General features: G+C 54.6%; 1 protein-coding gene and 1 long non-coding RNA gene across 3 annotated transcripts; one reads left to right on the top strand and one right to left on the bottom strand.

The window, feature by feature from the left end:
• The first annotated feature begins 3,808 nt into the window (after nucleotides 1-3,808).
• Nucleotides 3,809-19,329, top strand: LOC117869059. 2 transcript variants are annotated; one of them, XR_004643769.1, is made up of 4 exons: nucleotides 3,809-4,763; nucleotides 5,136-5,466; nucleotides 6,995-7,315; nucleotides 17,853-19,329. It is a non-coding gene; the product is annotated as an uncharacterized LOC117869059 (long non-coding RNA). The 2 variants fall into 2 exon arrangements; XR_004643768.1 differs by lacking the exon at nucleotides 17,853-19,329 and having other exon boundaries at nucleotides 6,995-8,361.
• PRSS57 (serine protease 57) lies at nucleotides 14,306-19,356 on the bottom strand. Its single transcript, XM_034755554.1, has 5 exons — nucleotides 19,276-19,356; nucleotides 18,362-18,515; nucleotides 17,880-18,024; nucleotides 16,157-16,417; nucleotides 14,306-15,501 (listed from the first exon to the last, which is right to left on the bottom strand). Exons 1-5 carry the CDS (start codon nucleotides 19,316-19,318, stop codon nucleotides 15,349-15,351), a joined length of 756 nt encoding a protein of 251 aa, XP_034611445.1. The 5' UTR covers nucleotides 19,319-19,356; the 3' UTR covers nucleotides 14,306-15,348.
• Between the last annotated feature and the right edge of the window lie 6,165 nt (nucleotides 19,357-25,521).

Here is a 25,521-nt window from a genome sequence, read left to right as displayed (position 1 = left end):
AGCCATCTGGGCATCACTGACCAGAGCACATAACACCAAATGGAAGTTCCTCCGCTGTAGCAGAGACCACTGAAATCAGGGGAAGCCTTTCTATGGCCCTCATTACCATAGTATCAGTCTTTAATGTATTTAGCCTCACAACACTGCTGGGAGGTGGGGCAGTGCTGTTAGCCCCATTTTACAGATTGGAAACTGAGGCATGGAGCAACTGGGTGACTAGCCCAAGGGCACACAGGGAGTCTGTCGCAGAACGGGGACTTGGATCCATGGCTGTAGAGTCTCAGCTAGCACCCTAACCACTGGCCCATCCTTCCTTCCTCCCCCTTAATGTGACTAGGATCAGACCCTGGAGTGGAAATGTTTCAGACTCCATTCCCAATCCCCAATCGATCCAGTCCACTTGTCTTGGTTACCAGACCGCTTGTTAAAGTTGGTAGTTACTGAATCAGGGCGTTTTGGCAGAGTCCTTAAAGAAGTGATCTTCAGGTGAGATCATTGCAGAAACTCAGGGGCAGGTAGAGTAACCCATTCATGGAAATTACACAGGGGTTAATCACGCAAAACGCATTTGATCAGACTGGGTGAGCCCGTCAGTCCTTTCTGCACCTACTGCCCCGGGTCATATTTGAAGGTGGCTGTTGGTACATCCCATTTTCGAGGCAGTACGGATTTGTAAACTGGGCACTGGCCTGGGTGCCAGGCCTTGGTTCTGTTCCTGGCTCCGCCAGTGACCTGTCATGTGACCTTGGGCAAGTCACTTCCTCTTGGTTTCCTTCTCCATTAGACAGGGATAGTGAGCCGTGCCCAACTTTTGAGCTCTTTGAGATCTCCAGCGTGATAGCCCGCTCCGATGGCCCCCTGAACGGCACGCAACTTCCCGCGGTGCAGCTCAAATGCCTTTAATGCAATTTTATACCTTCAAGCCATATTGCTGCAAAGTTGGATCACAGTCACTTTAGTTCCCAATAAAAATGGCTGGGAAACATCACCGCATTCATGATATTTGAGCTGGTCGGTGGGGGTGGACAGATTAGATCCTGTCTCTGGTTTTCTCTCATGCCCCTGGCTGAATTCAATGAGATTGAGAGCAGGGTATGGGGCCAGATTCTGGGGTCACTTACAAGGAAGGATACTTTTGGAGAAAGAATAAATAAGCAGCATGAAGCTGTTTCTCAGTTTCTACTTTTTACTGAGAAACTTCTGGGCCCATAGCTGAGATTGGAGCACAGATTCGCTTAAAACAACAACGGCACATAACACTGGCTCAAAGAGCAGGACAGAAAAGCAAATTCCTAGAGGCTTTGCACAGGCATCAGTCTGGCTGGTGCAGGCTGAGCCAGAAGGTGTGTGTGAACGTGTGTACACAAGTCTCTGCACGTGCATGTGTGTGTGTCTGTGTGTGTGTGTGTGTACAAAGTGCCTGTGTGTGTGTCCGTGTGTGTGTGTACAAAGTGCCTGTGTATGTGATGATGCATTTGTGGGTCTTTGAGTCCACACATGAGTCTCTATTAAGTGCCTGGGTGTGCGCCTGTTTGTGCCTGTTGTGCGAGCAGACCCATGGCAGTCAGGCCACGCCCACAGCTCTGGGCAGGTGCAGGGAAGCCCTGTCTCTAAGCTTGCTTAGCACAAAGTATTTCCAGGAGCCGAGATGATCAGCTACATGGCTAGAGCCAGATTTAATTCCAGCATTAACCAAGCCTCTGGTTTTGCACCCACCAAACACATGCAGGTGCAACCATCTGCTTACACCTAACATGCCCTTGCAAATAACAGGGGGTGCAAAACTCCCCCAGAACACTCTCTTTGTAAAGAGAAGCCGGTGTTTGAAAGCCTGGCCCACACGGCAGTGTGGCAGAGGCAGGACAGACTGGTAAACCTCTCCTTCCCATGGGTGAGCAATGGCTTCCATGACGGGTGCTTTTGTTTGGAATACAATAGCACTGACTGAGATCCCTGACACAGACTGCGACATAGTCCATGCCCCAAAGAGTAACTTGCCCAACATCCTACTGCAGGGCTGGGGCTGAGTGGGGCTAGCCACTAAGCCACACCGCTTCCCACATGAGCAGATGTTTACACGGTGAGTAAAGGACTTCCAGACAGATTAGCTTGATCAGCTGAGTGCCTGGGACATTGGTCTTCCAGGGTAGAACAGTGCCCCGTGTTCCTTTAAAGGAGCTTTCTTCCTTAAGTGAACACACATCCCGGCTTGGAATCTGCCTGCACAGACTTAGCACACGCCCCGCCCCCTGGGCTGCACAGGCCCCACCCCCTGGGCTGCAGGGACCTAGCACACGCCCCGCCCTCTGGGCTGCACACGCCCCGCCCCCTGGGCTGCACACGCCCCGCCCCCTGGCCTGCAGGGACTTAGCACACGCCCCGCCCCCTGGTCTGCACACGCCCCGCCCCCTGGTCTGCAGGGACTTAGTACACGCCCCGCCCCCTGGTCTGTAGGGACCTAGCACAAGGCCTAGGCACCAGCAGCGCCACTTAAGTCCCACTTTAGCCCTATGGGTGGATGTGGGACCGTAGTAGCGCTCAGCTCTCGCCATGGTTCCCCCTCATGCAAATTTGAGGCCCCGCTGAGTGGGTGGGGAGGGGGAAACGCCCCCTTCTTATTGGCCGTCTGCCTCTCTGCCCGCCTCCTCCAGGGGCAGAGCAACCAATCAGAGCTCTAGCTCCCCTTTCCGGCCCTCCTGCCCTCCTGGGAGCACCGCGTGGGCTCCTCTCCCTGCTCCTGTCGCAGGACCTGCAGTGGAGGGGGGGGCTGAAGCGCCCCTGGAGCTGCCCCCGCCCGGCTTGGAAGGGGAGGGGGGACGCTGCTGCAGCCCCCCGCGTTGGGAGTGTGGAGCTGGGGCAGAACTGGAGGAGGCTGGGTGAGGATGGAAGAGCTGGGGGGCAGAACTGGCGGGGGCTGGGTGGGGCAGATTTGGGGTGAGGTGGGGGTGGAGGAGCTGGGGGCAGAACTGGTGGGGGCTGGGTGGGGCAGATTTGGGGCTGGGTGGGGGTGGAGGAGCTGGAGGCAGAACTGGCGGGGGCTGGGTGGGGCAGATTTGGGGCTGGGTGGGGGTGGAGGAGCTGGAGGCAGAACTGGCAGGGGCTGGGTGGGGCAGATTTGGGGCTGGGTGGGGGTGGAGGAGCTGGAGGCAGAACTGGCAGGGGCTGGGTGGGGCAGATTTGGGGCTGGGTGGGGGTGGAAGAGCTGGAGGCAGAACTGGCGGGGGCTGGGTGGGGCAGATTTGGAGTGAGGTGCTGGCTGGACTGGTGGAAGGGGAGGACAGAACTGGTGGGCGTCTGGAGAGCGGAACTGATTTGGAGACTGGGGCACAGGGTTGATTTGGAAGTTGGGGGGAAGAATTCATTGCCGGGCAGGGGGCGGGCAGGTGTGGGGAGTGTAAACTCCTGCAGCAGGGGCCAAAACCCTCCTACCCAATATGTCTGGGAGTATGGGCAGCACTAACACACCACCTCTCTCAATCTGGGGATGGGCAGTTCACCAATTGTTAGGCAGACTGAAAAAAAACCCACATATTCGCTTTGTAAAGTGGCCCCCCAAACATGTGGCTATTTCCTGATCTGTTGGCATCCAACTCATTTATTTTTTGATCTCCTGAGGTTGGCAGTACTCTGCGTGGGACCTAAAGGGAGGTCCTGCCTTCTGCTGGGCTCCCTGAACGGGTGGATTTCCGACTTCTCCGTTCCTAACTCAAACCCTTCCAGGTCCCATGTTCTGCCTTTGCTTATTGATGTTGGGTCAATTTATGCTCCCCGCCGAGCATAGACATGAGGTTTGGGACGGTCAGGAGGCCGGTCGCCACAATCTGCAGCTACGCTCTGTGTCCGCATGAAGAGGGTAGGGGATAAGGAGTGGGCTGATGGCTCCAGGAATATGTAGACCTGGCGGGTCCATACCCAGCTGTATAGCCCAAAGGCTGCTGCAGTAGTAGCCCTGGTACTGTCTGGCTAAGTATTTCTAAGGGTCCTCTCAGTGAGGTATCTGAGTGAGGACACAACTTTCCCCGCTCTGTCTGAAGGCTGTCGCAAAGAGATGGGTCTTGTATCTCACGCTGTTGGGGTAGGGTCCATGGTCATCCCATCCCATCCCCCTCCCTACACCCTGTGGGAAGTAGTAGTAATAACAACCTCTAGCTGTTATCATCCAGAGATGTCCAAGCACTTTACAAAGGAGGTCAGGATCCTTATCCCCATTTTACAGAGAGGGGAAACTGAGGTGCAGAGAGAGGGCGTGGCTTCCCCATGATCACCCAGAAGGCCAGTGGCAGAGCTGGGAATAGAACCCAAGTCTCCAAAGTCTCAGTCCAGTGCTTTGTCCACTATGTGTCATTATCCCTAATGTACAGGTGGGGAAACTGAGGCACGGTGAGGCAAAAGGCCAGATCCCATGAGGTGTTGAGCAGTACCCATTGCCCTCAGTGAAGTCAGTGGGACATGAGGGCATTCAGCACCACAAGGGATTGGGCCCTAAAGTCCCATCCTCCTGTGACAGAGTCATGGCAGAGCCAGGAGCCCTACAACCCTTGGTCCCTTGCTGTAACCCTGAAATACCTTTTAAATGTACTGAACTGGGTCTCCTGGTTTTACAGGATTTTCCTCACTAGCCTTGCATCTTCCAAAGGGAACCTGCCGTTTTAAATCCACGACCAGAGTCACCAGTTCACTCCCAGCATGAGCCCAGTTTCACTGGCCGGTTCTGCCGGGTTGATTGCATGGCCAGAGTTGTGCAAGGCTGCTGGAATATACCTGTAAGTCTGGTCCCCTCTCGTTACCTGATGACTTTCAATGACGCCACCAAAAACTGCCTAGTGCTGCATTTCATGCAGGTATTTGCATGGCCCAGACTGCCGGGCAACTAGATATCGATTACTTAAAACCACGTTGTAGTTAAATGGTTGCTGAACTATTGAATCGACATAAAGCCCCAGGTGATGTGTTTTTAATCATCTGCTGGCTTTCCAGTAACATGCAATAAGCGTCCCATTAACATCCACACCGAAGGCCCTGTTCTCATTGAGAGAGGAGCCCACGATTTGCCAGGGGCCCGTAACTCCCTCAGGATGATAGTGATTCCCTTCCTATCCTTCCCAAGCTAAGCCTCAAACTTTTATTGTCTCCAGCGCCTATGGCTGCATTCAAATTCTCTTGAACACGGCACCAAGCTGGTTGGGGGCTTGGACACCACCCACGTGGGTCTCAGACTGTCCTTTTTTGGTGGTTAAAAGGGATCGTGGAGCGAGACCAACTGAATTCAAACCTGACCAACTGTTTCGAAGTGAAACAACCTCCCCGGATATTCCGAGGGCTTCAACTTCAGAGCTGGGGTCAGCAACTCAGCATGGCCTAATGGAGCCTGGGAAACCGGAGCCTCATCTGCACTAGAGGTTATTTTTGAAGATGTCCCACCACTGCTGCTCCCCTGACTTCAGTGGGAGTGGAACTGCATCTCTGGTTAGTGCTGTGGGTTCCCGAAAGGGTCGACCAGTGGGGGGGCTAAGGAGGGAAGGGTGTGTGGCTTCATCCGGTGTCTCTGTTCCTGGCTCTTCCATTGACTTGCCGTGTGACCTTGTGCAAGTCTTGTCTAGTCTCCTGTGGGCTGTAACACTTTGGTCTAATTTTAATTGTTGGGTTAGTGTGCGGGTGTTGAGTGGATGGTTGGCCTATGATACACCGGAGATCAGACACGATGACTGGCCTTAAACTCTCTGACTGTAGTTCACTCAGTCTCTCTGTGTCTTGGTTCCCATATCTGGCAGGGACAGGGAACTGCATGAATGCTTAGCGATAGAGCTGGGTGGGAAATTTTTCGGGGGAAAGGGTTGATTTTTGACACATTTCCCATTCCGAAAATTTTTTGAAATAAATAATAATAAAAAAAAAAAGTTTAGAAATTGTCAGTGTCCCATTTTGGATGGTTTTGAAACGAAAAGTCCCATTTTCAGTTCAAAACAATGTTTCTTTTCAAATGTAAGTTAATTTATAGTCAAAGGCTTTTTAAAATAAAAAATGTCAAAATTGAAATAAACATTTTGAAATGATCAACTGGAACATTTCAATGGACCCAAACTGACTTTTTTGTCCAGATTTTCAGTAGGCCAAATTTTTGAGATTTCCACTTCTCATCCTGATTTGGGACAGGAAAGTTTTTTTTGAAATCTTGACAAATTTTGCCGGACAGGAAATACAGTTCCTGCCCAACTCTGCTTTGCACCAGGGTCCCCGATCTAGAATGCTACCCTAATGTAACCATTATAGTATTCCAGCAGATGCTGTACAAACAGAACAAACACAGTCCATACTCCAAAGAGCTTACAATCCAAGTATAAATCACAAGATGTTCCCAAAAGGCAGTTGGCTCCTTAGAGAGGTAGAATCTCTTGGAACTCGAGTCTGGGGCCGGTGGCTTGTTTTGCAGTTGTTATTTCTGTTCTCGCTCTGATTAAATCCAAATGCTTTCAGCTCACCAGGGAGGTGCATGTCAGAGCCAGGCTGCATCTAACTTTACCTTGCAGTGTGTATTGTGTGTGGCTGGCTCTTTCCTCCTTTGATTAATCCATCCTGTCTGGCAGCACCTTTGCCCCAGAATCTGGAGCTTTCTAAGTGGTTTTAGAGTAAACCCTTGTTCCTTTAATCACAATATTGAGAATGAAATCCTGGTGCAAAATACAAGCATTCATTTGCAATTGATTAATATGGTGGAAATGCAGTTTAAAAAGCAAGACAGTCCCTGCCTCAAAGATTTAGCAAAGCGAACGTGTGACAAGAGACCGTGTGGAACAAGTGGACACCCATGGCAAGGTAAAAGTGTCCTGATTGTGGACAAAACAGGCCCATCGCCTTGTGTTCTGTCGGCATCAAGGCAGAGGGGATTCTGTGGGAGGAGAACATGGGGCCTTTGGCCCAGAGCCTCTGGGTCAGACTCCCATATCTGTGAGGATCGGGGCCGTTATTGGTTTTTTTTTTTTGTTTTTTTTTACAGGGAGCTCTTCCCGGACAGAAATGCCTTCGCTGCTCAGGGATCAGTGCTCTTAATCTATTCCAGCCCAGTGCGTTGCCATTAGAAGCGCTGTTATGATGTGTTTGTATTCCAATAGCACTAAATGCCCATGCCAGGGTAAGTGCCCTGTTGTGCAAGGTGCTGTACATACACATAGTGAGAGACAGGCCCTGCCCCAGAGAGCTGACAGCCAAAGTACACAAGACAGACTCACGAAGGGAGCAGAATATCTACAGACAGGCACCTGAGACAGAGAGACGAAGGGCCAGATTTCCAAAGGTATTTAGGTGCCTAATGGTGCAGGTAGGTGCCTAGGAGGATTTTCAAAATGCCTCTGCATGTTTGGTTCCTAACTCCCACTGGTTTCTTGGGATGGGCCCGGACTAGAACCCTGGACCTAGATGCTAGATCCACTCTCCATACAACCCCATGCCCCACCCCTTCCAAGCATGGAGGATTGGAATGTGGGTCTAAACCTGAATCCTCCAGGACTGTTATTCATGGCTCTCAAGTGCAGCCCCGCGGTGAGGTTGGGAAGCATTTACCAAGGCCCTGTGGCAGCTCCAGTGCAGGACGAACATGTGACTTGCCCAAGATGCCCCACGAGGTCAAACTCTCCCCAGGTGTGAGCCTGCTGAAGTCCATGGAGTTGTGCTAAGGATGCGAATTTGGTCTGGGGAGTCAGAAGAAATAGAACCCAGGAGTCCTGGAGCTGTTCTCCAGCCACTGCACCCTGTTTCCTCCTTTGTTTTTCCGCTTTCCTTTCTCTTATAGCAGTTCAGGACCACCCCAGGCTCTCAGGCGCTGTCACTCCCCCACCAACTTATCGATGGGTCGTCTGCAAACCAAAGGGGCAAAGTCTGGGTTGGATTTCATGGCAAATGAAACCAATTGGGAACCCGAAGGGAAGGAGGAGAAATGCTCCAGGAGTGAGGCATCCTGCTCTAGGCAAACGATAGGTGGGGGAAGAACAGACTGAAGGGGAGCTGGGAGGTTGCAGCTGGGCTGTAGAACCAAAGGTTTTTTGGGAGGCAGTGTTGTCTAATGGCTAGGGCTCTGTACTAGAAGATCTCTTCTTGACTGTGCCACTGATCTGCTGCATGACCTTGGGGAGGTCACTTCCCCATCTCTAAAAGGAGGATCATGACCCTGGAAAGTGCTCTGAGATCCGGAGCTGAAAGACCTGTGTGTGCTGGCAGTGGAGAGTTTCAAAAGTGACTTGGGTGCCTACGTGCCATTGGTAGCATTCATGCTCCTCAACCCCTTCGGTGCTTTGGATAGCCTGCCCTTGTGTCTTTTCTGCGTAGCATCCTCCCTCTCTCTCCGGGAAAGACAGGCCTGCGTAGAGAGCGACGATGAGCCATTGGCTGGCTCCGGGGCAGGGCGGAGTATAGAGAGCTCACCCGACGTCCACCTGCGTAAATACAGTATGTCATTGCAGCCCTCGCCTCGCTGCCAGCCCGGGGATCGCCGGTTCTCTCATCTGTCTGCTGCTGGGGGGTGGGTACAGGAGCCCGGGGCAGATGGGCTGTGGTTTCACAAGAGAGGCCTTTGTTCTTTTCCTCGAGGCCCGCTCCAGACTCCCATTCCTTTTCCGCTCAGCCTGCTGGGTGTGAATTTACTGCTGGGTTTTGACAGCCTTGGAGGCTGGAGGCCTCTGCTAATCCGCAGTACAGACCGCGCCAGGGCAATACCTCTCCTGTAACGGGCCTCTGCTGGCCCCTGGCCCGGGGGAGGGGGGGTTGCTTTCCAGCGCCCATTCGGTCTTGGGCCTCTCTGTTGCAAGTGCTAATTGTTCCCTCATGCAGCTGTGATGGGGGCACTTGTCTATTGGAAACTTGACTGAGACCTGCCAAACTCATGCCACCTAGGATGGCAACCAGCCACCAGGACGCAACACCTTTGTCATGGCCAGCGTGGGCTGGGCCCATTAAACCCCCTCCAAGTCATCCATTCTCCCCCAGCTCACTAGCCGGAGACATTTTTATTATATGAGGCCCCAACCAAGGCCCCAAAGGTGCGGCACGGTGCAAGAGATAGTCCCTGTCCCGAGGAGCTGAGTGTCGATAGACAAAGGAAGGATTATACTCCCCAATTTATCCCCAGGGAACTGAAGCCCAGAAAAATGAAGTGACTTACCTAAGGTCACACGCTGAGTCGGTGGCGGGGCATTGAACTCAGTTCTCCCGACTCCCAGCCCGGTGGTCGATAGGCTTGTGGGGGGCATTCGCTGGGGCTAAGGTTTTCAGAAGTGGCCACTGATTGTGGGTGCCCAGCTTGAGAGCTGTAAGGCCTGATTCCCGGAGGTGTCGTTTGATGCAATTAACGGGGGCTTCCCAGCCCTCCTCTGCACGGGACCCAGCGCGACACAGCAGCTGTGTGGCCGGAGAAGTGCTGTTTACGAGCTGCAAGGTTTAGAGCCCCAGTGGAATCCGGCCGGCTCCAGCCCTGGCCGGGAGTGGATGACTCAGCTGGGATTCCTGCACACGGGTCACTGGGCTGGGTCGCTCTTTGGAGCACGGGGCTGCCGTTCATCCCAGAACGCTGTCTCCCGCCACGGAACCGCCAGCCGGGGGCCTACAGCTCGCGCACCTCGAGAGGTGGATGCAGCTCAGACCCTGCTTCCTGGATCGGTGTGGCAGGCTGGGCCGAAGCAGAGAAATCTCAGTGTATCAGGAATAGGGTCACTTGTTCCACGAGGAGGTACAGTGGCTTTCCAGGCAAGTGAAAGGCAAACTCCAGGCATCCCTCTCCCGGCAGCTCCGCTGCCCTCCAGGGAGCGAGACAACACAGGTGGGCATGGGCCATTGCAATGAGGGGAGGCCTCCCAAACTAGACAGCATCTCCCCTCCCCGCCATCTCCCCCATCAGTCTCTCCTGAAGAATCACAGCTTCCCTCCAGACTTCAAAAGGCAGAGACATCATCACGTCCAGTCTGCGCCGCCTTCTGCCTCTTCTCAGGCCTCTCTCGCTCAGGATGGTGGTGGCTAACCCCATCCTATAGCTCGTGGGCTATTGAGCATCTGAGCCGTATGCAACGCTGGGCACGTTCTGTCATTGACTAGGGGGCACCTGGCCTCGCGGTCATTGACTCAGCTTTCTGCCTTCAGTCTGCACCTCTGAAAGGAGCCGGGGGGCCAGCAGTGCCGGTCTCAGCGTGGAGCCCAGAGGTAGAAGCTGTGAATTTAACAGGCTGGGCCTCCCGATGCAGATCATAAGTAGGCCGTGTGTCAGTGTGGGGTGGCTTGGGAGAGGCAGTGTTGACTAGTGGTTGCAGCAAAGGCGTCTATCCCCAGCTCTTGGGAGAGGAGTGCTGTTTAGAAGTTACTGCAGTGGCCTGGGAGCTAGGAGTCCTGGTTCTATTCCTAAGGCTGCGCTAACTTGCACCAAGCGGTGGACAGACTAGGGGGAGCATAAAGATGCCTTAAAACTATCTTTGCCTTAGCCCTACTCCATCCCTTCCCCGGAGCGGAGTAAGACAGCAGGGGGTAAAGGGTGCAGGTCTCTGTGTCCGCGGGGGTTTTTCCATGCCTGGGGCCTATTGCAAGCCAAGCTTCTTGGGGATGATGCATCCCCACTGGTTAAGAATGTAAGAACGGCCCCATACTGGGTCAGCCCAAAGGTCCATCTAGCCCAGTGTCCTGTCTGCCGACAGTGGCCAGTGCCGGGTGCCCCAGAGGGAATGAGCAGAACAGATCATCACCAAGTGATCCATCCCCTGTCGCCCATTCCCAGGTTCTGGCAAACCGAGGCTAGGGACGCCATCCCTGCCCATGCTGGGTAATAGCCACTGGTGCCCATGCGCCCTTCACCTCCTCTTGCGTGGTCCCCTGGCAGTAGCACTCCCAGCCCAGGTGAGCGGTTTGCCGCATGAAGGCAGAGCAAGGCGTTCCGCTCCGGTTTCCCTGCATTAGCTTTACAAGCTGGCTGCCTCTTCCCCCCTCCCCCCCCCCGCCAGCTGTTCGGGGGCCAAGCTAATAGATACCTAATTCCACCCCTGGGGAAATTGTCAGTTACAGGATCTGGCTGGGGATTGGGGAACAACACTAGGTCTGCAAGGGGGCACTGAGGGCTTCGGTCTGTGTGACTGGAGAACCAGAGCCACTGGGCGGGTAACATCTCCAGGCTCATCAGCCCGGCCACATGTCCAACAGGAAAGCGACAGCAGCCCCCAGCAGCGGCTCCCTTTCCACCCACATTGCGTGTGGCCTGTGCCGGTGGCCAGCCAGGTCCCTGAAGGCGTTTCAGCTCGTTTGACCACTGTCGCCAGTTGCGTCAATCGGGGGGGGGGGGAAGAAGCCCCCAGCGGTGCGGCTTGTGCTGCGGAGCGATGGGCGATGCCAAAGCCTGCCCCAGCACACGACCCCGCTGGCCACCCAGGCACAACTCCTCCTGGGGGTCTGAAGGCACCAGCCCACTTCCCTTCTCTCTGTCTGGAGGGGGGAGGGAATCACGGAGGCAGGGGCCGCTGGATACGGCGAAGCAGGGATGAAAGGCTTCTGGAGGAGGCGTTGGGTCTGATCCTCATCTCGCTCACCCCGGTGTAAATCAGGACTAGCCCCAGTGTTTGTACTGGGCCTGGTCCGTGATTGTAACGACACGTACATGCAGAGGTAAAAGCGGTGTAACCAGAATCAGGCCCAGTCTGTCCAGTGGCAAGAGCACAATCCTGGAGTCAGGGGTTCTGCTCGCAGCTCTGCACCTGACTCACTTAATGCTCTTAAGTAAGTCTCTTCCCCAAGCTGTGCCTCGGTTTTCCCATCTGTGAAATGGAGAGGATAATTACCCCGGAGGGCATTCTGCGCCAAAAAGATTACAATTCTGCGCACAATATTTTAAAATTCTGCAAATTGTATTTGTCAAAGAAATGTGGAGGCTCCAGCACGGCACTGGGGGGAACAGGCCACGGGCTACGCAGAGGTGGGAGATCACTGTGCAGCTCCCCCCCAGGGACACGGACTCAGCGGTGAGGCTGCACCCAACCCTGACACAGCACAAGGACCGGGCCTGCCCCAGAAACACCCCAGGGCCCTGCCCCTCCATGTCAGGTACACCAGGTAGGCTCAGCAAGGCAGGATCCAAGTGTGGAGGGGCATAGGGTGGGGGCATCCAGATGTGGGTTGAGAGGCTTCTGGGTGGGGCCATCTGGGTGCAGGTGGCTGAGTGGGGGATCTGGGTGTGGGGGGGATCTGGATGAACAGGGGCTTGTTGTGGGTGCAATGGTAATGGGACTCTGCAAGGGGGCCCAAGTGAAGGTGGTTGGGGCTCAGCAGGGGGGTCTGGGAGTGGGGGGGCTCAGTGGGGTGGGGATCCAGATGCAACTAGTTGGGGCTTGGTGGGGGGGGGTCTGGGTGCGGGTGGCTCGTCGGGGTGGTCCAGATGCAGGGGGGGTGGGGGGCGGGGGGGGGGGGGGGAGGTGGGGGGGTGAGGCTTGGCAGAAGGGTCCGGGTATGAGGGGGTCTGGATGCACAGGGGTTGGGCGGATGGGGGAGCAGCTCCCTGTACAGGGATCCTTCCCCCTGCAGCTGAGGAATTATGGGTGCAGGAAGCATTGGGGGGTGAGTTTGCAGAGCTTCCTGCAGCCGGGGGAGAAATCGGGGGGTGGGTCTGATCCGGCCCTGGATGCCATGCAGGAGAAGAGGAAGTCCTGTCCTCCCCAGCCCAGCCTGGACTAGCAGCTAAGCCCGGCACAGGGTAGGAGCCACCAGCCAGGTCTTCCCCAGTTCCGCCTCCTGCCCCACGGTGATTTACCTCTCTGCCGGTTGCCCTGGAAACCCAAACATACTGCTGGGGAGGGTCTCATGACCATTCTTGTGGCTTCCCTTTGCTTCCCATCAGAAAGTCATTTTTCTATGGGGAAGCAAATAAATCTGCAGGGAACATAAATTCTGTGCATGCGCAGTGATGCAAAAATCCCCCAGGAGTAGATAATCCTTCTGGGAGGCTTAATTTGTTAGTATCCTCAGGGTGCCCATAGAAATGCCCGTAAATAATACGTACGGTACGATACCTCGCACAACAGGGGCACTAAGTCTAGGCCTAATGGGACACCAGCCACACCTGCCAGCCACAACCACTCTCCCCAAGGAACGCAGTCACATCAGTCGTTGCAGACAGGCTGTATCCCCCCCCCCCCCCGTGCTCTTTATTTCCAAGCTCTTTACAGCCATGAGCCCATTAACTCGCACACCCCCACCCTGGGAGAGGTAAGAAATAGGGATCATTTTGTCCGCCACTGGTATGCACCCACCTCTGGGGTGGAAGGTGGCAGCTGTTTAACAGTCTTGCGGCAACACTCCCCAACAGTTTAAGTCAAGGAGTGAAGGAGAAAGCAACGGAGGTTGAGAGGAGTGGGACAGAAGGCAAGAATTTGACACACCCATTTATCCTACCTGGGCCAAGTATCCTCTCGTGTTTGGGAGGGATAAATAGCGATAGTCTCCAGCTGTTGCTAGTTCTGGAGGAGGCAGTGTGACCTAGTGGTTGCAGCGGGAGTGGGGGTGGGGCAGGATTGCTGGCTCTATACCTAGCTGTGGATGGGGGTATGGGCTAGCGGTTACCCTAACACCCTGGTTTAATGGTTACAAAGGGACAGGGCGTCAGTCGCCGCTGAGATAGCGTCTCTGGCAGCATAGCGCCCCCTAGCAGCAGCCGGACAAACGTTCCGTTGTCGCGGTCCCAAGCTAGGCCTGTGCTAGTCCCTGAGGCCAGCTCCAGCCCGGCTCCTTCCTCTGCGGGGTAGATGTAGGCTGGGACGCTTTCCGCTGAGTTCTGTGGGCTTGGGATCAGGCTGCAAGTAATGCAGCCAAATATGCCCCCTGCTGGTGGACCAGAGAGCAGCAGATCTCTTATTGCGCTACGGGCTACCCATGGGTTCCTACTCTGGCTCCAGAGGTGAGACCTGCCCCCTTTACCCACTGACCCCCAGCCCTGCTCAGGGGCACCCACCCCCTAACACACAGTGCAGTTGGAGAGCCAGTGATCCTAAGGATCTGCTCCAAGGGGTATCCCAGCTATCCTGGTGCAATGAACCCCTTCCCCTCAATTCCTACCCGTGCAGAGGGCTCCCCCCACGCCTGCCAGGGCTGCAAGGACCAAGCGTGTGGCTGCCTCTTGCACACACAGCTGGGGAGAGGCCTGGGCAGGCTCCTTGTATGTCCATGCAGAGCTAGCCCCAGTCTACATACCCTCTGCCTACATGTCCGTGGCTCCCCCACGCTGCCTCCTTAGGCTGGAAATCTCCAAAGGCAGCAGAGACAAACGAACAGGGACCGAGCTTGGGGAGGAACCCTTTATTGAGGAGCAGAAACAAAGCGGAGCGAGCAGCGATGGCCATTCCAGCTTCTCCCAGCAAAGCGTTTATGTCCCTGCAGGGATATTAGAGCCCTGGTAACAACGGAGGTAACAGGATGGATCAGCCTCGGCCAGGTTTTCAGGTGTCCTCCGAGCGGAGGTTTGTAAGCGGAACGCTCCAGCGTTGCAGGCCCAGAGGCTGTGATACTGATCGGGGGAGAGTGGGGCCCACGCTGCCTTGTAGTGGCTGTCTGGGACAGCCCGGTGAAAAGGGTATCGGTATAACTCAGGCCAACAATGAGGGGCTTTGTCACCGCTAGCGGCTGGGCTACATAGAGGTTTGTGAAGAAGACACAGAGGTGTCTCTTCTACTCAGTCCTTAGAGGCCTGTGTGCTTAGATCCAAAGGTTGTAGGTTCAAGCCTGACCCTCCTGGGCTGTTGTATTACATCAAGCCTTATATGTGGCTTGGGTGATGATCCTCCAGGCAGTCTGGGAAAGGCATGTATCCTTCTGTACACCCATTTTGTGAGGCTGCGTAGGACAGGGACGTGTAGGCCCAGATGGTACAATGCTACTGCAGCGCTAGGCTTGTCCTGAAATACCTCAGGCAAGATGATGGGCATCACCTCTCTGCCCCTTTCACCTGAGCATCTCCAAGCACTTCACAGCTACTAACTCCTGAAGCCTCCCCCAACAGCCCTGTGAGGTAGGTACCTTTCTCCCCATGTTACAGATGGGGAAACTGAGGCACAGTGTGAGGAAGGGATTCAGTCAGTGGCCAAGTGGGAATAAAACACAGAAGCCCCAACTGCTAGTTGCCCCTAGACCACATGCCCCTCACATAGCGGGGAATAGAACTCACGAGTCCTGATGCACATTTCCCCCCACCCCATCCTAAACACCAGACCCTATAGACTTTATAATGAAACACACATTAACTGCCCAACAGAGAAAGATCCCTCCCTCTTTTTCTTAGTCCCAACTTCCCCCTCTTCAGAATCCCTGTCACACAAGGAGCCCCCGGAGCTCTCGTCTCCAGTATTAAAAGCGCTTCAGTACGTCGTGGACCCAGGAGATGTACTTGGAAATCCGAGTGTAGATGTCTGGGTACCTGCGATTCCCACACCGCTGCCCGGAGAAGGAGACTATGCCGTGTACTCTGCCCCCACAGATGAGGGGGCCCCCGGAGTCCCCCTACAATGCAAGAGGAGACCTGTTAGCACAGGATGAGACTGGCTAAGTCTGGAGGAAGAGGAAAGTCTCAGGAAATCAAACCTAAGCGTGGAGCTGGCCCTGTATCGCCCTAGGCAGAAGAGAAGGGTCAGGACTGGATTGCAGTGAATATAAAGGGGGTTCTTTACTGAATGAGGCTTCTGGACACAGACAGACCCTGGGTTTCTCTCTGGCTTCCTATTCCCCGACTCCTGGCCTGGCCTCCAGAGAGACAGCGCTGCTGCCTGCACTCCAAACAGCAAGCCCCGGTGTGGGGAAAGTTTCTGTGGCAGTAGCCTTACCAGGCACAGCTGGGTGTTGTGGTGGATGTGAAAGGCCACAGGGCACTATCCCACAGTACTGGTCTAAAAACCACTTGGGTGTTTGGGAACTGGAAGGAAACTCGGAGTTCTGGCTGGAACTGACTGAAGCAGGAGGAGAACTTCAGCGTTGGAATCGGAGCAGGCATGGTACTCGTACTGCAGGTGTCATGGCTGGCACGGCCAAGGCACTACCGTGGGGAAGATCACAGCCCCAGCTATGGACTGTCACCAGAAGCAGCTTCAGGCTTCCCTCCAAAGCTGGGTCTGGCAGCGTGGGCTCAGCAGGGGCGCCTGGAGGAGGAGAAAGCGCTTACCGAGCAGACCCCCTGGAGGGTGCTGTTAAGGCTGGCGGCGCACAGCATGTCCTTGTTGACGTGACCCACCCACAGCGCATTGCAGATCTTCCGGTCCACGATGGTTGTCTTGGTCTCCCTGAGCTCGGTGGGGATGGTGCCAAAATTGGAGGTGTCGCCCCAGCCCAGCACTCTGCAGACGACCCCAGGAGGGAGGTCGATGTTGGGTCGGGGGAGGCTGATCCGCTTCACAAACTGGTTAAAGGTGGCCGACTTGTTCAGCTGGGGAGACGAGAGCAAACGTGACCCATGTTAATACTCGGGGGGGGGGGGGGGGCGCCTGTCTTGGGTGCTAGTGGCTGAATCTGGAATCTCCTTCCTTAGAGGTTTTTAAGGCCCGGCTTGACAAAGCCCTGGCTGGGATGATTTAGTTGGGGATTGGTCCTGCTTTGAGCAGGGGGTTGGACTAGATACCTCCTGAGGTCCCTTCCAACCCTGAGATTCTATGTAAAGAGGGTTACGAGCCTATTGCTGTCCCCCTAGCTAGTGGAGCTGGCAGGACAGGTGCCTGCTTTCCGCGGGCCCTGGCTTCAATTGCTGCTGGGGGGGGCTGTGATACAAACACAGTCCCATTTCTTGGTTTATCCCCCCCCACCCCCCAGTTCTGGTTTTGCCTCTTCGAATGCACAGGATCCGGTCTCAGCATCACATGCTGTTGAAAGCAGCAGCCCCTGCAGTTTACCCAGCGCCCCCCGTTTGCTGACTCGATGTCACGCCAGGAGAACGCGTCGAATGTGATCGCTGCGGGGTGCGGGTCAAGCCAGCAATGGTGCAGCCATGCATCCTTCAGAGCCTCTGCTCCCTGCACACGCCAGGGGCCAAACCCTTACCCAACCTGGCTGGAAAGCGGGGGCAACTCCACTAAAGCCCCCAGACTTGCAGCAGGGCTGCAGTGCCACCTAGTGGCTGATTTAGTTATTCCTTTCAGGAGATGTCCTCATTCCAATGCAAAGGGGGCAGTGAGTGATTTTTCCATTCCGCCTATTCTGACCCACATCCCACGTCCTGTGCCACCTTCACACAGGAGACAGGGGCTGGTACTGGGGCTGTTTCTGTCCTGCTGCCGGAGAACTATGGCGGGCTGTCCCACTGCTGCCATCAGCAATGCCCCTTGCTGCGTCCCGGGGAGCCCGGGCGTTTCTATCACAACAGACCCTGGAAGGGGGACAGAGGGGATTGCACCATGACAGTGAAATCTACTCCATTTTTGTCCCTGTGTTTCACCTCCTCCCCCACAGCCTCACCTAAGGCCAATTGCAAACCACTCAAGTTCCTTTGAACCCACCAGCTTTGAGCGGCTCTGATCTGCGCCCCATACAAATACCTGCCTCCCAGCTCTGTAGGCTGCACTCTTAATGTGAATGGGACATCAACAGATTAGTCATTTACCCCTCTGGTTGGCGTTTGCTGCGGTGGGTCCAGTTCAGCCCTGCTGTGACTTCTGCTGGCTTTAGTATGGTGGTCATACCAGGGGGCAATTTGAGTCTGATTTTCCAGTGGGGGTGGGGGATGGAAGGGTAAGGAGCAGAAGATGGGAGTTTAATTCCTGTCCCTTGTGTAAGGTTTGACCCCCAAAAGAAAATTCGTTCTAAACTCTGAAAGTTTTGGAGCAACTGGAGGTTTTCATCAGGGTTGTGAGCTTCTCTCTTTCCCCCAGGGATCAAAGGTGACAAGAGCAACTCACTTCCAGCATGCGGATGTCATTGTGGACCGTCCGGGCGTTGAAGTGCGGGTGCATGACGGATTCCCGGATGCTGAAGATCTGCTGAGAGGCCTCCTGGTGTTTCAGGGAGTGAGCCCCCAGCACGACGCGCACGGCGGGGGAATGTCTGAAACGCACAGCGAGAGGGATTGACATCAGCACGGGGCTGTAGCCAGGAACAGGCTGGAGAGAATAAGGGGCTGGGAGCACAAAATGGGGGGCATGCCCACCCGAAAGGGGCAGGGGCTGTGCTGGGATTTGAACCTGTGTCCCCAGTGAGGGTAGAGATTTCAGCGAGGTGCTTCGGTTTTGTTGGGCTAGGCTAAGGGCTCCTGGGAAGGTCCCTGAGCTGAGCCGTGGGGCAGGCTCTCCTCTGCCCCTTGCAGTGAATGTCAGGGGAGCAGGGTTTATTTCACATCCTCGGGGAATGCAGCCATCGGGTCCCCCGAAGCGCCGGGACTTACCTGGGAATCACACAGTGAGCCGCCGTCATCACCCACTTGCGCCAGACCAGGAATCCCCCGCAGACATGTCGGCCATCCAGCTGGATGGAAGCAATGTAGGGCCGGGAATGGGGCTTGACTTCCTTCCCCCCGATAATCCAGCTCCCCAGGGCACCTGTCCCAAACCAAACAGCTGTTTTTTGGGGGGAAAGAATCCACCCTCCAAAATGGATGATCTCGAGGTGGGGCTAGGCAAGGATTCCCAAAGGAGCAGCTAGGATTATCCTGGGACCCACAGGGCTGTGGGAATGGCTGGGTCAGAGCCCTGGGGGGACGCACCAGGGGCTGGATTGCGCAACCCTGACTCAGACGAGTCGCCCCCTAGGGGTCAAATCCGAGTCTCGCACACGTGGGTGCAGCTCCATTCACTTCCCTAGGGGCTGTACCCACTCGTGGGGAGGTGACGTCTCTCCCCCAGCCTGTGGCACACCCAAGCTCAGCTATTCCTGGTGCCCAGACCCAGGTGGAGGACATGAGCTCAGACCTCTCTCTAGGTACTTACACGCAGGGAAGTCCTGGCCCCACTGACATCCATGGCCATTGTCAGAACGCTGCTTGATATTTAAAGCATTTCTCGTCACACCTCCCTGGGAGGCAGGGCTCTCGTCCCTCCTTTTACACCAGGGAAACCGAGGCATAGAGCTGAAGCAACTTGCCCAAGGTCACCCAGTGCCTCGGAGACAGGGCTAGGCATTGAACCCAGGTTGACACTGTAACCACTAGGCCATGCTTCCTCCTATACTTAGCCACCCACAGCAGCTGCCCTGCCACTTCTCAGCATCTACTTGCTCAGCCCAGGAGCTTCTGAGCTCAGACACCCTCACATCATGGGTCCTCCCCACCAACCCCTACTCCCCCAGAGCGGCATCCTTTACCTGCCGGGATGAGAACAAGGAGCAGCAGGCTGGTATTCCCCATGCTCTCTCTCTTTGCTCTTTCACGCTGGGGGACGATGGTGAGTGCTGATGGCTGAGGCTCTGGGGGAGAGGGTTAAGTAAGCCCGGAGGGCGTGGGAGGGTCTTGCGGTGCCACTATCCCACATAGCTAGGTTGCCGCTCGGCTCTCGGCCTGCCCTGCTCGACTTGGTTCCTCTTCGGTTTGCGAGCTTGTGCAATCCCTTCTCCCGGCCCCTGCGGGAAGAGCCCAAAGGGAGAAACCTCAGGGTACATGCAATGTCAGGGGGGCGATTTAGACACACAAAGGGGGCCTTTGCAGGGAGCGGATGTGTTATCAGGCAGTGCAGAGGCCCAAGCCGAGAGGTTCTGCAGGTGTGTTATTCAGGAGCTGGCTGGTCACAGGGGTCCCGTCTGGCCTTGGAATGGCGGAAAAGTCAAGGTCCCATTACACAGGGTCCCGCCCACACGCCCAGCGAGGGACTGTCCCCACCCCGAAGCGCTCGCCATCGAAACAGACACAGGATTCTCATGCCCATTTCACACGTGGGGACCGAGACCCAGAGTGGGACTGTCCCCAGGGGAGTCGGAGGCTGCCAGGAACTGAACTCTGAGTCCCAGAGCATCCCCCCAGCACTCACTGCAAGACAGGGAGGGACACTTTAGTCTCATTGTCTGGCTGACAGCCCCTGAGACAGAAAGAGGCTGGGTTGAGTTTTAAGACAAACCCTGGTTATCTTTCAAAGTGAGCCTGGCCCAGTTTATGGGATTGGGTGGAAAACCACCTCTCTGAGCACTTGGAGGGAGGGACCGTCTCTTCCCGCATGTCCGTACAGCACCTAGCGCAACAAGGCCCTGAGCTCTCTGGCTGCTACTGTAATACAAAGAAATAATGATTAAAAAGCATGGGCCCTAGCCTGGGGCACAAGATGCCTGAGTTCTTGTCTGATCTCTGCTACTTACCTGCCATGTGAACTTTGCCAAGTCATTTCCCTTCTCCGTGCCTCAGTTTCCCCATCTGTAAAAATTAAGATCATGGGCTCAGTGCCTCAAAGGTATTTAGGCACCTAACTCCCATTGAAATCAGGGGGAGTTAGGTGCCTAAATGCTTCTCAGGATCTAGGCCCTGGTACTTATGCCCCTCTGAGATGTTAGAACAGGTAGAATAAACCTCTTAAGACTTTCCATAGCACCTTTCACTGTAGTACCACCGCTCAACAATTCTCTGCATTTTCCCCCCAAACCCAGGTGAGACTTGGTGGGTTTGGCTCAGTTTTACTTTATATATATATAAAAAAAAACCCCACTCCAAACCAAAGTTAGGGGCTGGGGTAAAAATGGGGAATAAAACCATAGGGATCAAAACTAGGGAGACAAGACTGCCACAGACCCCCAGCCAGCCACACCCATGGAGCTTCCAAGACATCTAGTCAGCGGGTGACGTCTGCACGTGTCAGCTGGAAGCAGACTGTCATCCTGCCAGCCTCACCTCCATAGCAGCAAAGCTTCCGCCGTCAGAACTTGACTGTAAGCGTGAGGCAGGACAGAATCCGGCTCGCACACACATGGGGAGGAGCCATGTATTTGCACACATGATAAAGTGCGCACCTGGGAATCGGGGACCTCAGAGAGCAGGTGGGAGGTGTACAAAGAGGCCGGTTTTACACACATGCTCTCCTTGCTCTTATAGCGGAAGAATTTTATATGTTTGGCCTGCAGAACAAACCTGAGATCCAAATTTCAAATCCTCCCCAAGAAGTTCAGACCCAGAATTTTATTTCCATTAGAGAGATAAGGGACTGCTGGGAATTTAGATTCCCTGTTCAAATGCACCTGCAGATCTGACAGCTTGGTTCAGCTCATTATAGAGATAAGGGCCAGCTGTGAAATTTGGAGCCCCCTTCTAAACTCACACGCAGATCCAGGTTTTTGGGTCAGCCCATTATAGAGACAGGAGAAGTGGGCAAAGGATTTTCCTGCCAGTGTTTGGGAAGGGGTTTGTAATCTGGAGATCTGATCCTAACTCTGCTAATTGGATTCAAATTCATCAAGTGGTCTTAGGCCTCTAAAAGTGGAGTAATTCAGGCTTCTGCTCTGGACTTAAGGCTTGACGCTTTCACCATATGGATTTCCCAACCCTAGTAGTGGTTTTAGATTCACCATCTTTGCTTCCTGAGTCAGTTTCTTAAAGGAAACCGTTGTGTTGGGCGGGGGGAAAGCCCAGACTTTCCTGGCACCCAAAATTTCTTTCTCCTCCCGCAGCCACCGCTTCCCCTAGGTTCACGCAGTATCCAGCCAGTATAATCATAAACTAGATCCAAACACTCAGTAGAACACCTTGCCTCAGCTCCCCATTGGCACAGACACCGCTCTTTATTACGTGCTTAGCCATAGCTGTTTGCTTAGATACTATCAACGCACCCACAGCCAGCCCAAATTGAAATTTGCTGGGCCACCTTGGTGCCGGTGGGGATAGAACTCAGGTCTTGCCTGGTTTTGCAAGCGGCTGAGCAATTCTGCGTCCCTCCAGTAGGGGCCAGGGGTGCCACATACAAATGCACCCTCCAGTCCTTAAAACTTAAATGGTTTCAGTTCCCAAGGAGCCACCATCACCTGCTAAGGGCTGTCCTGTGGGGGAGGAAAGGAAGGCGCTCTCAAGCAGCCCTGGGAGCTGGGTGGCTAATGGAGGACGGGAGAGCTGTCCCAATGCTGGAGGCAGGGATGGACCTTAGCATTGCAAGCCAAGGGGGGGCTGTGATTTATAGCCGGGCATTGTGGTAGGTGCAGTCTTCAGTGGCTGTCCCGCTGTGCTTTGTGGGGGAGAGAGCGGACCTCCAGTCGCCTTGTTATTAATAATAATACTTCTGTCACCGGAGCAGCTGGATCCCCTGGTGAGGTTAGGGCCTCAAGTGTGCTTGGTGCTCGGTATAACCCTAGTGAGGACAGCACCTGCCCCAGAGGGCTGGCAGGAGAAATAGACAGGAGTGGGAGAGGAAATAAAGGCAGGTGAGCGGTAAACACCCAGTCAGCACAGGGGAGCGTCCAGCAGAAAAACTTGGACGAGTCTGTCTACCTCCAGGCAGCCGGCTGAGCCCCAGTGCTGGCTAATAACCACCTGGGAGCCATCGGCACCTGACTTACTCTGTGCCATTGTCTCTTCGTGGCCATCGGCCCTCCAGGAGGAGCGGAAGCAGCGACTGCTGCCCTGGGGAGGTCAAATGGGGCCCAGCTGGGCCCACCCGGAGCATTAGCGACCCACCCCTGTTGTAGGGGCACTAGGATCCCGGTGGTGCCTCCCTTCACCACGTGTCTTTGTGGGGAGGAAATCGGAGAGGAGGGAGCCAGGGACTCCAGCTGGTTGGCGCAGAAGCAGGCCTAGCAGGGGCCCATTGACCATCCAGAGAATTTGCTGAAGTTCGATCAGGCTTCTTGTGCTCTCTGCTAATTACTACTAAAACGCCAACGTTTTCCTGGGGAAACTTGCCTTCTTTCAGCACCTCTTGGGTGCGCATGCCAGCTGGGGCCAGTTTGGGGCCCTGACTCTCTGTTTGGGGCCCACGGGGACGGTGGTGGGCGCTGGATACGGTGCAATGCTGGGCACACATGACTGGGCCACGGGGACGGGGGTGGGCGCTGGATACGGTGTGATGCTGGGCACAGGCCCCATGACAGGGCCATGGGGACGGGGGTGGGCGCTGGATATGACTGCTTGGATCACAGGGAACACAAGTTAAAATTGCCTGCGTGTTTTTGAAAGGCCTTTCTCCCTGCTAGCCCACAGGGCCACGTAAAGCTACAGTTGCCTTGCCCAGGAAAGAAATCCTGGCTCTCCTCGTCCTGTCGGGGGAAGGGGCAGTGCAAACAGCTGTGTAATAACCACAGGAATAAAGACTTAAAGTCAGACACTGCCGAGGGCATGCAGCAGCCGGGGTACGACTGGAATGAGCAGCAATGCCTGGCGCAAGGGAAGGAACGGGGGCAGTCCTCCCAGAAAGCAAGGGAGGGCACCCAAAAAAACAGAGGCTGCACCCTCCAGCCCTGCTGCTCCTGTGTGGACCTCGCGGTCGCACTTGCTGGGGACCCCACAAACACACACGCGCGAGTGACAGCGGCTGCCTCGTGAGACCCGGAGGAATTAAACCCAGCAGCGGCCAGTGACAAAGAACTGGCTGAGGAAGGGAGTGTGGAGGATGCAGACCCTCTTCGAGAGCCAGCCGGCCCCGGCCCAGAGGAGGAACCCACTGAGGAAGGACAAAGGAGCTCAGGTAGCTATTTTCTTTCCTGGCTTTTTAAAATAAAAAACAGCAAAAACGTTGTTTATAGGCCCCGAACATTAATCTCCCCTCTCAGCCCTCTTGCCCTCCAAATGGTGGCCAAAAGTGGAAACTGTATGAAGTGGCCAGTTTATTTGAATGACATGCACTGGCAGGCAGGCAAAAAAAAAAAAAACCCAACCCAAGAGAGAGCCAGGGCTGTAAGAAAGCCAGAAGCCATTCGGAAATGCCCCTCGTCCATCTTGTCCTAGAATTTAAGGCCAGAAGGGAGCACCAGATCATCTAGCAGAATCTCCTGTGTATCACCAGCATCCACCCAGCTACCAGCCCACACACTAAATCCAAGCCCGGGATTGGACCAAAGTATTACGGCCCACCAGAGACTAGACATAGGCAGAGCGACGGGCACTGCCCGAGGTCCCTGCGATGGCAGGGAATTGGTTAAGGGAGATGTGCCCAGGTAATCCCAGCAAGTGACCAGCCACCACGCTCCACGGAAGAAGGTGAAAAAAAAACAACCCAGGTCGCTGCCAGTCTGGCCTGGATGAAAATTCTTTCCCGCCCCCACATATGGTGGCTCAGTTAGATCCTGAGCATGTGAGCAAGACCCAGCCAGCCTCGCACAGGAGAGTGAGAATGCCTGGTGCCACCTCAGAGACCTGGCCCTCCCCATCTAGTGTCCCACCTCCAGCTGTGGCCATCCCTGATGCTTCAGAGGAAGGAGACCAACCCCCTCTCCCCCCACCATACATGGGGGGGGGGAAATCCCTTCCTGACCCCCTGCAAGTGGCCAACTAAAGCTCTGAAGCATGAGCGTTAGGAACCCAAGTCCTAAACCAGAAGGGATCCCCCAGGGCTGCTGGGCCCTACCCCCCACCATCTCAAGCAAATCCATCATACAGTCACACTCACCAATGTATCCAGCTCTCTCTCAGAACTGATTAAGTTGTTTGCCCCCACAACTCCCATTGGGAGGTTGTTCCAGAACCTCCCTTCTCCGATGGTTAGAGAACCTGAATTTATTCGTGGCCCATTTATACCCATTTGTTCTTGTGCCACCATGTCCTGTGGGTGCAATAGTTCTTCACCGTCCCTGGTATTTACCTCCCTCATGTATTGATAGCGTGATCACATCCCCTTTCAGCCTTCAATTTGCTACGCTAAGCATGCCAAGCTCTTTCAGTCTCCTCTCATAAGATAGGACTCCCCTGATCATGCTAGTAGCTCGTCTCTGTCTCTGTTCCAGTTTGAATTCATCTCTCTTGAACATGGATGACCAGAAGTGTGCACAGTATTTCAAATGAGGTCTTACATGGGCCTTGTTCAATGGCATTAATACTTCTCCATCTCTACTGAATATGCATTGCCTGATACATCCTAGGATCGCATCTGCCTTTTTCACAGCCACATCTCATTGCTGGCTCATAATTGTCCTGTGATCGACTCATCCATCCAGGTCTCTCTCCTCCTCTGTTGTTTCCATCCGATGAGCCGCAGCTTGTAGCAGAGATTCTTATTATTAGACCCTAAGTCTATTAGACCTTGCACTTGGTACTGCTGAATTTCATACCATTATCTCTCCAGTCTTCAAGGTCATCCAGATCTTCCTGCATAATATTCCGATCCTCCCCTGTACTGACAATGCCTCCCAGCTCTGTATTGGCAATACATTTCAGTAGCACACTCCTACTTTTTGTGCCGATGTCATTAATAAAAATATTGAATAGGATTGGTCCCAAGACTGACTCTGGAGGAACTCCTCTAGTCTGACAATTCACCTTTCAGAGCAACTTGTTACCTTCTCCCCTTTAGCCAGTTTCTTATGCACTTTACATTTCTTGTATTAATCCCCTTCTCCACTTCGACTAATAATTTCCCACATGGCATCAAGTCAAATGCTTTACTGAAGGCCAAGTATATTAGATCTACTGCCTTTCCTGTAGCTAAAAAATCA

Source organism: Trachemys scripta, chromosome 22 (genome assembly GCF_013100865.1).
Source record: "Trachemys scripta elegans isolate TJP31775 chromosome 22, CAS_Tse_1.0, whole genome shotgun sequence".
NCBI lineage: Eukaryota > Metazoa > Chordata > Testudines > Emydidae > Trachemys > Trachemys scripta.
Note: the sequence above shows the minus strand (reverse complement) of the source record. Positions and strands in the feature narration are given on the sequence as shown.